Source organism: Carassius auratus, chromosome 32 (genome assembly GCF_003368295.1).
Source record: "Carassius auratus strain Wakin chromosome 32, ASM336829v1, whole genome shotgun sequence".
NCBI lineage: Eukaryota > Metazoa > Chordata > Actinopteri > Cypriniformes > Cyprinidae > Carassius > Carassius auratus.
Genome location: NC_039274.1, coordinates 18,120,015 through 18,132,663, shown reverse-complemented (window position 1 = coordinate 18,132,663; position 12,649 = coordinate 18,120,015). Strand labels below are relative to the sequence as shown.

The following is a 12,649-nucleotide window of genomic DNA, read 5'->3' as shown; positions in this document are numbered from 1 at the left end:
CCGTGAGCAGCGCTGTCACTGGAAATCACCCTTAACAGATGAAAGGACAGTACGACAAAGATATTGCTTTCCTCAGAAGACATTCAAACTAATGTTTTATTGTGAATATGAGACTGAGCTGAAGAAGTATCAGATGCAGGTTATCACACTCGCTCAGTCCATCTCTCTCTCATAATACAGTGAGTTATATATATTTTGTAATATATATATATATATATGGTAATAAGTTGATGCATGTGCATCAATCTCAATGGCATTATTTTACATTGCTCATTTTCTGCAGATCAGATTGTCCTCCTGTGTTTGTCTGCTAGAGGCAGTTGAAGAAGCAGAACAACTCTTGACTCAGACAGTGAGGCTCTGTTCTTTCAAGTCGCAGAAGAAACATGAGCACAGAGGAGCCACAGAGCCACGCACTCTTGTGTTTGATCACTACACTTCTCCATCTAAAGGAAGAGATGTGTTTATTTGCTAATGAGACACAGCTAAAGATGTTGTCTTCTGGGCTACCTGCTGGGTCTCTACACACACACACACACGCATGCACTCTCTCTCTTTCTCTCTCTTTCTCTCTCTCTCTGTCATTTCACATTCATAAAACTGCTGAAACTGATTTACGTGAACAGCTTCAAGTCAGCGATACATGAACAACATGTAGAAGGTAGCACATAAAAAAACAAAAAACATTACAATTCTTAAAAAGTACAAAAAAAAGTGCCACAAGCTCAGTGAAAGGCAAACCATTACTGATTCATAAAAAACCTGCAACATGCTCAGCGTAAAGGCAAAACTTAAATGCACAATAAAGTGAAAAAAGGGCAACATGCTCAGCGCAAAAGCAAAATCTAATATGAATAAAGCAGTTGGTAATTTCTTATGTGTGCGAGGTTCTCCTGTCGTTGGAATTGTTAGTTATATATTTTTTTATTTTCATTTGCAATATACAGGTACATATGTTTAATTGTGTTTCTCAAACCTTCTGGTTGATGATGTTGACCCATGTGGAGGAGCAGTTGCTGAGGTCGGGCCCCTGCAGGTCCCACAGTCCCTCGGGCCCCTGACAGGAGAACACAGCCGTCCCTGTACACAGAAAGCAGCCGTTACTGTGTGTTCATATCACTCCCGCAAACACACACACATCAACGTCCTTCACTGCTGCTTGCACAGATGACCAGAAACACTTTCAAATGTCTGTGATCATAAAAGAATGTGTAATTACTTCCTCTGATGGAGATAAAATCACTGCTGTGTGTGTGTGTGTGTGTGTGTGTGTGTGTGTGCGTGCACTGGAGAGCATTGGTAAAGGTCAATTAAAGCATGTGGAGAAATACATCTCATTCTCAGCTCTAATTAGAAGGACAGAAGAGAGAGAAAAAGTCATATTCTTCCAGTCAGGGGATTGTGTCGGTGTCAGGTGAGATCACACAGACACACACACACACTCCAGATGTATGGCTGCTGCAGACACACACACACACGCGCAAAATAAGTGTTCAATAATAACATACATGCAATACTGATAATAATGACAATCAAAATAAACAACTAATATTTCTCTGCCAAATAATATAGTCCATTAGTCTACATGTGGGAAAAAATATTTTAAAATCAAAAATAATGTCACATTATTGTATTAATCCTTGTAAAAAATGTAAAATAAATAAATAAATAAATAAATCTACCAAATATACAAAGTTCAGTTCACCAAAAACAACGGTCAATAGACAACACACATTTTCTGGTTTTGTGGTAAAAATCCATTGTAAAAATTTCAGCATTGCAGTCTTCAGTGTCACATGATCCTTTAGAAATAATTTTAATAAGGAGATTTGCTGCTAAAAAATAAATAAATAGATTATCATGGTTACAGGCTTGTCTGATCACAATTTTATATTATTATAGCCAGAAAGCGTAATAAATCAACGGATCAACTAGGGGTTAAGTGTCTTGCTCAGGGACACATTTGTGGCTCACAGTGAATTCAAACCCGGATCACTCACACCAAAGGCATGCGTCTGATCCACTGCGCCAACACCACCCCCGTGTCTGATGTCAATCAAATGCTAGTATTTTTTCTGCAGTTGTTTTGATGAAAGAGTTTATGGAGATGTAAATGTGAATGTATTACTTTGAGGAAATGGCCAGAGGACGAATCCAGTCTGGCGCTCTGAAAACTTCAAGAAAAAACAACTCATCATGAAGAAACTGCCAATCAACCAAAACCATGGAAACAGGCAGAAGACTGGAAGTGTTTTGATATGAGCAGAAGGCGGAAAAGCTGAAATTTAGAGAAAGAAAATGAGAGGAAGGAGAGTGACAGACAGGTGAAAGAAGAGCGTGAGCTGCAGCAGTGCGTTTGTGTTGTTTGTGCTCACGCTGTGTGTCGCTCGTCTGCTGCACTTCCACAGACTCACTAATAACCACAGAGACACCTGGGTTACCAAAACAAGCTGTTAAACATGTAGTGACGAGGGGTTATTTGCTCTGTAGGAAAATGGGCAATGCGTCACTATGTGTCGTTCCTAGGATGGTCTTGGTTAAGAGCAAATATCTGAAATGAAATTTTGATTTCAATACTAATTGGGAAGGCAAATCAAGTACAAAAGCACTGAAAAAAAAATAATAATCACAGATAGGTTTGAATAGAGACAGCTAGTTAAGACAACCTCCACATCCAGTACTCAAATAGATCTAGTAATCAGAAATATGCCTGAGAGAGTAATTAAATATGTTAACATGGATACAGGCTTATCTGATCATAATTTTATCATTATAGCCAGAAAGCGCAATACAAGTCAGTCTTATTTAATTTCTAATACAAAGCCTTGCCAATTTAGAAAACCCGAGAATGAGGTATGTGAATTTGAAAAGGCAATTAAGGACATTAATTGTAATGAATTAATATCTGGTTCAAAGGTAGACATCAAGACATGCGTTTTTATCTACAATTGAAAACATCACAAATGTTTTTTTTTTTTTTTTAAAGAAAAGCTCATTTAAAGATGCCAGCAAATAAACTCGTCTTTAGAATAATGGTGATATACGGAAACTAATGAAGGAGAGAGACTGTGCCTTCTACATTTTTCTCAAGATCTTTACTTCTCTAAGAAACAGGGTAATTAAGGACATCCGAGTTGCTAAAGCAAACTCATTGTTTCTTAGGTGAAGCTAAGGGAAATCAGAAAAGAATTTGGATAAACTGAAAAAGCTAAATGGCATAATAATACAACAAAGCAATTAGAGATTAGAGATAACGGCTCCTTGATTAATGGGGCAATAGAAACTATGACCTTTCTTAATTCTTATTTTGTGAATTCTGTAAAGATGACAGTGTTCATTAATCATACTGGAATTTTGGTTACACCACAGATAGACATCTCTCAATCTGCCCTGTCTCTAATGGAGGTTTCTGAATGGATGAATGGAATCTAAAGTAAATACATTTCTGAACTCTCTTAGAACTTCCAAGTCTAAAGATATATTTGGATTAGATTATATCTTTCTTAAAAGGCATGCATATTTACTGGACAAATAACAAAGTTAACTAATGCCTCTATTAAAGAAGTGAAGTTGCCAAAGGACTGGAAATCAGCCACTTTTTTTCTGGTTTATAAATCTGGAGACCCGACTGAGGCTAGTAACTATAGACCTATTAGCATTTTACCCGTTATTTCCAAAACTGCAGAGAAATGTGGTGCTGAACAGTTGTTAGCTCATCTTAATAGTAGCCCTTACTCATTGCTCCCAATGCAATTTGGATTTCGAGCTAATCACTCTATTGAGACAGCAAATTGCTTTCTCTTAGGAAATATTAATGTAAAAAATGACAATGGAGGTGTTGTTGGGGCCATATTCTTGGATTAAAAGAAGGCATTAGATACTGTTGATCATCAAACACTCATTTGTAAATGAGTTAATTTATTTTTTTCCCATAATGTGCTAAATTTGACGTGTTATGTTAGGTGTGTTAGTCAGTGTGTTAGGATGGGTAGTGAAACTTCACCCTTTCTGCTCAATGAAACGGGTGTGCCTCAGGGATCCATCCTGGGGCCTCTGCTTTTCAGCTTATATATAAATGATTTACCCTCTGTATGTACAGGGTGTGATGTTCAGATGTATGTAGATGATACCGTAATTTATGTCCATGCTTAAAAAAAAAAAAAAATAGCAGCTTCTAAACTAAGTGCAATAATGATAAATGTTAATAAATGGCTTGATGATTCAAATCTGGTTCTTATTGTAAGAAGACAGTATGTATGTTATCACAAAGATGCATTGTGTAACTGACTGCAATCCCCAAAATGTTTGTGTCTGGAGAGATCATTCAGATAGTCTCTCATATTAAATACCTTGGTACTATCCTAGATTCCACTTTATACAAAAAAAAAAAAAAACGTAGAAAGTATTGCAAATGATTAAATATAATTTTAGGTATATAAAAAACTGTCTAACAACTGCAATATTTTGGGGAAATCTCATGTGTTGATTTTTTTTTTTACTTTTTCAAAAAAAATTTTTTGAGAGACTGAATATACTCTATGCAGTAATTATAATGTTATTTCATATTTGTGCTTTTTGGAAACTGGTCATAATTTTGGAAACTGGTCATAATTAGGCTTGTTATTTTGGCATTTAATGTTTATTTTTAAATGAAGCATGAAGTCTTTTATTATTTTATTTTTACATTTATATAATTATTCATATAATAATTTTTTATTATTATTTTCAGGAACGTTTAAAATACACTCAAAACAACCCAGCATGCTGTTCAGAAACTTATTATGTTATGGAAGTTTGTTTCCACCACAGAATTATAAATAAATAATTTTAGGGGGGGGGGAAATGACTCAGACTTATTTATTCATTAATATTATTATAAAAAAATAAAAAATCTGGATATAAATTCAAAATTGTGAGATAAAAATTTGAATAAAAATCTTTTTCGTTTTGTGCTAAAAACAAAATAAGGTAATTAAGGTAATTATATATATATATATATATATATATATATATATATATATATATATATATATATATATATATATATATATATATATATAATTGCTAAATAAACTCACATCAGAGAAAGAAAATTCAGAACTGGAAGAAACAAACTCAGAATTGTGCGAAAAAGTATGAATTTCGCGATAAATGTGAGACAAACTCAGAATTGCAAGACGTAAACAAAAAAAAAGTTATTATATATTTCTTAAAATTGTGAAAAAAATGTCTGATTTGTAAGACATAAATTCAAATTTGCTAAAAAAGTTGAAAATTGCGAGTCAAAATAAATTCTGATAAAACATAGAACTGACAAAAGCTCAGAATTGTGAGATGTAACTCAGAACTTACAGAAAAAGTTTATTTTTATAAATTGAATTTATGTCTCATATTAAAAGATAAGAAGAAAAAAGTGAGAAATGCGAGATACAAGTTCCAAGATGTACAGTAAACTTTCTTGCAATTTCATTTCAATTAATTTTTTTTCTTGCAGTATCCCCCCCCCCCAAGTTTACATCTGAGTTTACATCTCAACTTCTTAGTTTATTTATTGTGATTCTCACTTTTTTTTTTAAATTTACTTCTGAGGGATATCATTTTACTTTTGTGGCACAAATAAAATGATTGATTGCATAACAAACAGGATTACTTTAAAATAAATAGTTAATATGTAAATAATTAATAAGATATTTAAACTGGTGTGACTTTGATAAACTGATGATAATAGTGTTTACGCTAAATGTTGACTGACCAAACACAGAAAACAGGTCTCATCACTTCTGCTTGTCGGAGAACGTGCTAACAGCCGCATTAAATAATAGCGATATCTATGGACTTATGAATATGGAAGAATATGGAAGTCTGTTGCACATAACCACAATAGCACACAGTTCCCACCTAAGTTTTGACACTTAACTAAGTGTATCTCGCCCTCTGCTGGTGAAAATAATCAAGCGTGTCATTGTATCAGTGCCCTCTGCTGGTAAACGTAATCATTACATGGCTGCTCTGGACTTTTGTAACTTACCGATGGTTCCCGGTGGGCAGGGCTGCTTGGCGACAAGGCCCTGCCGTGTTTTGGGCCAGGTGATGGAGGAGTCGGTGATGGGGCTGCAGAACTCCACGGCGATGTTGGGCAGGACGGAGGAGGGGTCGGAGCGTGCCGTGACCTCGGGAAGAGCCGCCGGCTGCCGGTCTGTGGTGGTGCTGCGTGGGGCTGCTGCCGTCGTGGCGGGAGATCGGGTGGAGGTGGTTGTCTTGGTGGTGGAGGTGGTGGAGGTGGTCGTTAGGGTGATGGTGACGGGGCGAGTCGTGGTGCGTGTCGTTGTTGTGTCCATTAAAACGTTTCCTGAGGAGGAAGATTCTGAAATCAGGAGATAAAATATAGTTAGAATACAACTAATGACATTTATATCAGAACATACTGATTTTGAATTATATTTCATATCATTTTAAATAAACATAGTAACACTTTATCTAAATAAAAAAATTAAATTTATCCAAAGCGACTTACAGTCCATTCAGGTTATCAATTTTTACCTATCATGTCTTCCCGGGGAATCGAACTCCCAACCTTGCGCTTGTTAGTGCAGTGCTCTACCAATTGAGCTACAGGAACACGAATCGAGCAGCTTAAATGAAAATCAACCAAGCAGCCTCCTGAAGAAAATGACCTCATGCTGAGATACATCATCACACAAATCTATAAAGATTGCTCAAGAGCGAAGCCGTACTGTCTGCATTGTTAGGGATTCAAAGAACAATTTAATTTAATTCATATTTTTTATTATTATGAGTCCAAAAATTGCTAGAAACCCTCTTGTTTTTTTGCCATGATTATTTTTACTAGAGGTCTAAAGGCAAAATATGTTTCCACTGCCTACTGCTATCATGCCAGACATGTTGCTATGGTAACGACACCTTCAACTCTAAATCTGTAAATTAAATTAAACACCACAGGTTTCTACGGTAACAATACCCTACACTTCACACCTGTACAATGAGCAGAAACCATAGTTTACTTTAGCATCATTAGGATACTGTTATATTTGATCAAATATTAGATTTACATTTTATTGTATTTTTTTAAGTTCTGAAGTATTAGTAATTTTAATTGTTTTTTTTGTTTTGTTTTTTTTTTGTTATAGCTTTATTTATTTTCCAAAATCTATTTATCCATCCATCCATCAATAATAGATAATAAATAATTATAAGAAAAGGTTTGCTTTACAAAGTACAGAGCACAACAACCACATCAACAACAAAACAACAACAACAATAATAATAATAATAATAATAATAATAATAGTAATAAATAATAATAATTTAAAATGGTGAAATGGAAAGTTTGCTTTATGAATCACTATAAATCACTAATCAAATAATTGTCATGAAAATTACTCATCCATTACTCAAACACAGAAACATGTTGTTTTACACAGCTTTAGTGCAATTATTAAAGATGAAAGCAAGCAAATAAGTAAATGCATTCTGATTTTATGAAGAATGGCTGCTCAAAAACACAACATGGCTTTAAATGAGTATTCAACTGCAATTCAACTACACAGCATGCTCCAAAGTACACGCATGATCAGTGTATCATTTTCAATATACAGAGTCATATATTTTACAGTCCTCACATTATTTGTTTCTTTAAATTCTGGCAATGCACACATTTTTTTTTTTTTTACTGGCGTAAACATGCACTGATGCACGGATCAGAATAAGAGCAGAAAGGTGCATGAAGTGAGTAAACAGAGCGAACGATCAGCTGCTGTCAGTTCTCCAAACACAAATAAAGGGCTGAAATGATCCGGCTGCTTCTGTGAGTCTGTGATGCTCTGAGCCTCCAAGGAGCTAATGTGCTAATAAACACAGAAACCAGCGAGAGAGAGCAAAACAAAGCAATAAGACAACACAAGAGACCCGGGACGAATTATGAGAGAGGCTCACAACCAGGAAATAACACACACACACACATACACACACACCAGCTCTTGTGCTGTAGGGTGATGTGATGGCTAATGTTTGTGTGGGCAGAACATCGACTCTATAACTGTTTACATTACAGAAAATTACATTTCCTGTCGTTTTCATGAACTGACCGCGTACGGCCAGCAGCGCTAGCACTAACTTCTCTGGTTAGAGAGTCTCCCGTGGTCTATTAGCAGAGAACTGCCCATTCAGAGAGGAAGAGTCAGCTGACCGACATGCAAACCTGCCAACCACAGTCTGCTAGCCGTTTAACGCACCGTTTATTTAATACATCAATGATCCCACAATAACAGCATGACAAACTGAGTCACCAAACGGAACGACAATGATCCGTGAACAGCTCTACTGTGACGCAATACGCTCAGTTTTTGATAATGAATATTATGTTTATTAATTTCACAAACTCTACACCTGGAAAATAATTAAGTCTTTGAAAGTTCAGCATCACCTGCTGCATGAGTTAATTCTCTTTTAAAACTTTAATAAGTTGTGCCCAGAGGGCTGCTTTACTTATAAAAAAGCAAATCAACCTGATTATTATTTTTTTTCCTATTTTTGGCCTCTGCGATTTTATAGATAAGGATAGTGATAGTCAGAAGAGAGGCTAATGGAATCAGCAAGTCTTTAACACACTGATTAGTTTTAAACAAGTCAAAGATTTGGTGCAATCCACCCATATTATGCATGACATTTCATATCTGTTTCAAACAATCTGTATTTTAGTAGTATCTATTAACAGACACATTTGAGTTTTTAATAATGTCTGCATTCCCAGAAGAAAGCAATTAAATATTTTAACATCCAATAAAAATAAGTAATTACAAAACAAAAATAATACATAATTATTATTATAATAACATATGATTGTGTTGATAATAATAATAATAATAATAATAATAATAATAATAATAATAATAATAATGTACTAGTTAAAAAAAAAACACATTTGAGATTTTAATAATTTCTGCACTCCCTAAAGCATGTATAATCAACCTTTAACAATAAATAAATACATTTAATTATATAATTATTTTTATTATTATTATTATAATAAATTGTAAGCAATGAATAGGACAATAACATGACAAATACAGCATAGGACAAAACGGTCACACACAAACACACACATGCAAACACACTCTTCCTGAGACTCCGTAATAGACGTGCAGCGTGTGAATCAATGACAGCCATGAGCTCAGCTTCCAGCAGCTCTGCATCATTAAACACAGATGCACAGAGATGCTTCATCAAGCAGTGAGGGGGGAAAATGCTTAAAAAAGTCTAGATCCTGTCTGATTCCTCCCAAAGCCACCAGACCACGGCCAGATGACACCTCAAACACACTTCAGCACACGCTTTATGTTTCCTGACATCTGTGACTAAAGATGACGCAGATATTGATGATTATATACCGTATGACCATGTTTCAACTGATTATAATTTCAATAGGCTGCTTAAGATAATTTGTAATAGTACACACTGCTTTGAGCCTAAAAGTCTGATTTTAATAGAAATAATTTTAATTAACTGCACTAGAGTTATTTCATCATGGCCCCAGAGCAACAAGTTCAAATATAGCACCCTAGTTGTTAGTGATTATGTGTATCTTGTATCATTGTCTTGTAAACAAACACAAATGTTTCCTGTGCTGCAGATGAAGACGGACTGACCAAAGCTGCACATGAATCAGGTGATCTGATGGGAGCCTCAGACGCTCAGTGAAGTGTGTGCGGTCTGAACCATCAAAAGCAACTCAATTAACTCAACCGGTCAATCTGTAAATCTGTCTGTAATTTCCAATCCATGCAAGAAATGTCCATTACCAGGATTGACGGCAGATGCGATGGCATTCCACGGCAACGCTCCGCGATTTAGCCAGCGTGCTATTACACTTAATTTGAAGTGCTCTTCTTGTCATAATTATCTCCCGTTTGTCTTCTCAGCACCAAAGAAAATGAAGAGAAGTTTCTCTTGCTGTCAGAAAGAGCTCATTACTTTGAATTGTCTCTCTATTCTGGTGTCTTATCAGTGCGAGAGAGAACTGGCTCGACTCATTCATGTCTGGAAGAAAGATGAAGCATCTCTATCACTGCTCACTCACAGCAATGCTTAATTAACATTTGGTCCGTTTTACTGTTCACATCATGCCTGGTGATGCTAATGCACACACACACACACACACACACTTGTTTTTGATGTATGGTTTTGAGTGAATTGTTGAATATTAGACTCTCAGATTCTTAACATGGGAAAACACTCACACTTTCACCATTATTTTTTGTTTGTTTGTTGTTTAATACCAATATTTACACTGTTATTAAAACTACACAGCAACCACCTTGCAATCCTTCAAAACACTCTTATAATTAAACATAGACCACATAAAAACCAATAGAGAAGCAACAGCATGGCTATCACTTAGCAACCATTCAGAACACACTACCAATCACCTAGTAACCACCCAGAACACCACAAATAGCATAGTAACCATAACACACAAACAACAACACAGCAAACATCAACAAATCACCAAGAACAGACACGCATCAACACTTACATGTAGCAACAATATAACAACCACATAGCAACCACTGATAACACACCAGCAACCATCCAGAGTATCCAAGCAACCACTCAGAACATCCGAGCAACCAAACAGAACACCCCAGAAATAACATACCAACCATAAAATACCAGCAACAACATGACAAACAAGCAGAACACCCTAGCAATCCCACAGCATCCAACTAGAAACCAAACAGAACACTCCACAAATAGCAGATTAACCAAAACCCAAAACACCCCGGTAACGTCACCAGGAACCACCCAGCACACATTAATGAAAGTGACATGACATACAGCCAAGTATTGTGACCCATACTCAGAATTTGTGCTCTGCATTTTACCCATCCAAATTGCACACACACAGCAGTGAACACACACAAACTTTGAACACACGCCTGGAACAGTGGGCAGCCATTTCTGCTGTGGCGCCCGGGGAGCAGCTGGGGGTTTGGTGCCTTGCTCAAGGGCACCTAAGTCGTGATATTGCCGGCCTGAGACTCGAACCCACAACCCTAGGGTTAGGAGTCGAACTCTCTGACCACTAGGCCACGACGTCCCATTAGCAGAAACACAAAACATCTTAGGAAACCCCAAAACACCACAGTAGCAACTACACATTGCATCCACTCCAAAAACTAGGGATGCACCGATCATGATTTTTCATGGCCGATTCCGATACCAATTTTTTACAAGCAAACTGGCCGATTCCGATGCCGATTTCCAATTATTATTATTTTTTTATCTTTTAAGCAACAAACAAGAAAGAAGGAAAGTGTGCATAAACAAGATATTTGGTATATAATAGGCCAAACTTGCTTTTGGCTATTGAAAACAATAACTGTAACCATCTGAAAATAACAGCGGTAACTGCACAGTGAGTAGACTACATTTAATACAAACATAGATGGTACAGACATCAGCATTTAGCTTTTAGGGTTGAAACTACATTGAACTGGCCTTAATTAAAAGATTAACTGTAACCATGTGAAATTAAAGGCAACAACTGCATATTTATATAATCAAAACAACACAACCAACACACATTCAATAAGATGTTTCTCAATCAGCATTCAGTATTTTAGTTTTTAAATTTGGTTTTAAATAAAAAAAGGGTCTTTACCAGTGAGACTAAATAAAAGTATGCTATATAAATACATTTTCCAAAATGTTAAAATCAAATAATGTTTGTGCGAATAAAACAAAGATTTTCATTCATCCAAAAAAAAAAAAAAAAAAATAGGGTAATGAATTCACATCTATATTTTTACTTGAGCCAATGAAAAATAAATAACTTATTGTCTCAACTAAAAAAATATAGATGTGAATCATTACCCTAAAATGTTCTAATTGGATGAATGAAACACTTTTTGTCAGTGTGCTACAGCAGGTGATTTTTAAATCAAATAAAGTCTATGTAATTTTAAGGTAAAATAAAAATAATCATCCTAATGCAGAACTGGCGTTTATTTCTGGCTTTTCAAACGTGTATGCAAGTTCTAATAAAAAAAAAATAAAAAAAAAACTTCTCAGTTTTGTCACAGTTTAGTCCGTTTCGTTTCTCATCCAACACGTGAGAAGTTTAGCTGAACATCTCTTCACGGTCCACACGTGTTCAGGGCACGGACCGGTACAGTAGACGCTCGCGCAGGAAAGGGACTCTTATTTGTGCGTCAGTACACCAACGGCTGATTGCTTCCTGCTATCTGTGCCTCAGACATGAAGCTCTGCACTTCCAGTACTGATCGACTGCCTGTGTCCTGCGCACAGATTTCAAAATACTTCCACACAAATGACATAGCGAACGATTACAATGTAGTCTGTGCACGCAAGCACACTTCCGGAAAAATCGGCCGGAAAAAGACCAAAAATCGATTGCGTATTTTAATCTAAAACCGTCCGGTTCCGATTTATGGCAATAAAATCACCTCACCTCGCAACCACTCTGAACACCCTCACAATCACCTCGCAACCACTGTGAGCACCCTCAAAATAACCTCGCAACCACTCAGAACACCCTCACAATCACCTCGCAACCCCTCCGAACACAATCACCTCGCAACCACTCAGAACAGCCTAACAATCACCTCGC

The 12,649-nt window shown here is 36.2% G+C and overlaps 1 protein-coding gene across 24 annotated transcripts in view; it reads right to left on the bottom strand.

Moving 5' to 3' along the window:
* Positions 1-12,649, bottom strand: part of LOC113051738 (adhesion G protein-coupled receptor L3) — a 245,423-nt gene that overhangs the window by 84,283 nt on the left and 148,491 nt on the right. For all 24 annotated transcript variants that reach the window (XM_026215749.1, XM_026215753.1, XM_026215761.1 and 21 more), the window contains 2 exons: positions 6,029-6,364; positions 977-1,080 (listed from right to left, as the gene is read on the bottom strand). In XM_026215749.1, coding sequence (XP_026071534.1) covers positions 977-1,080; positions 6,029-6,364 — 440 coding nt within the window. The remainder of the gene's footprint in view (positions 1-976; positions 1,081-6,028; positions 6,365-12,649) is intronic.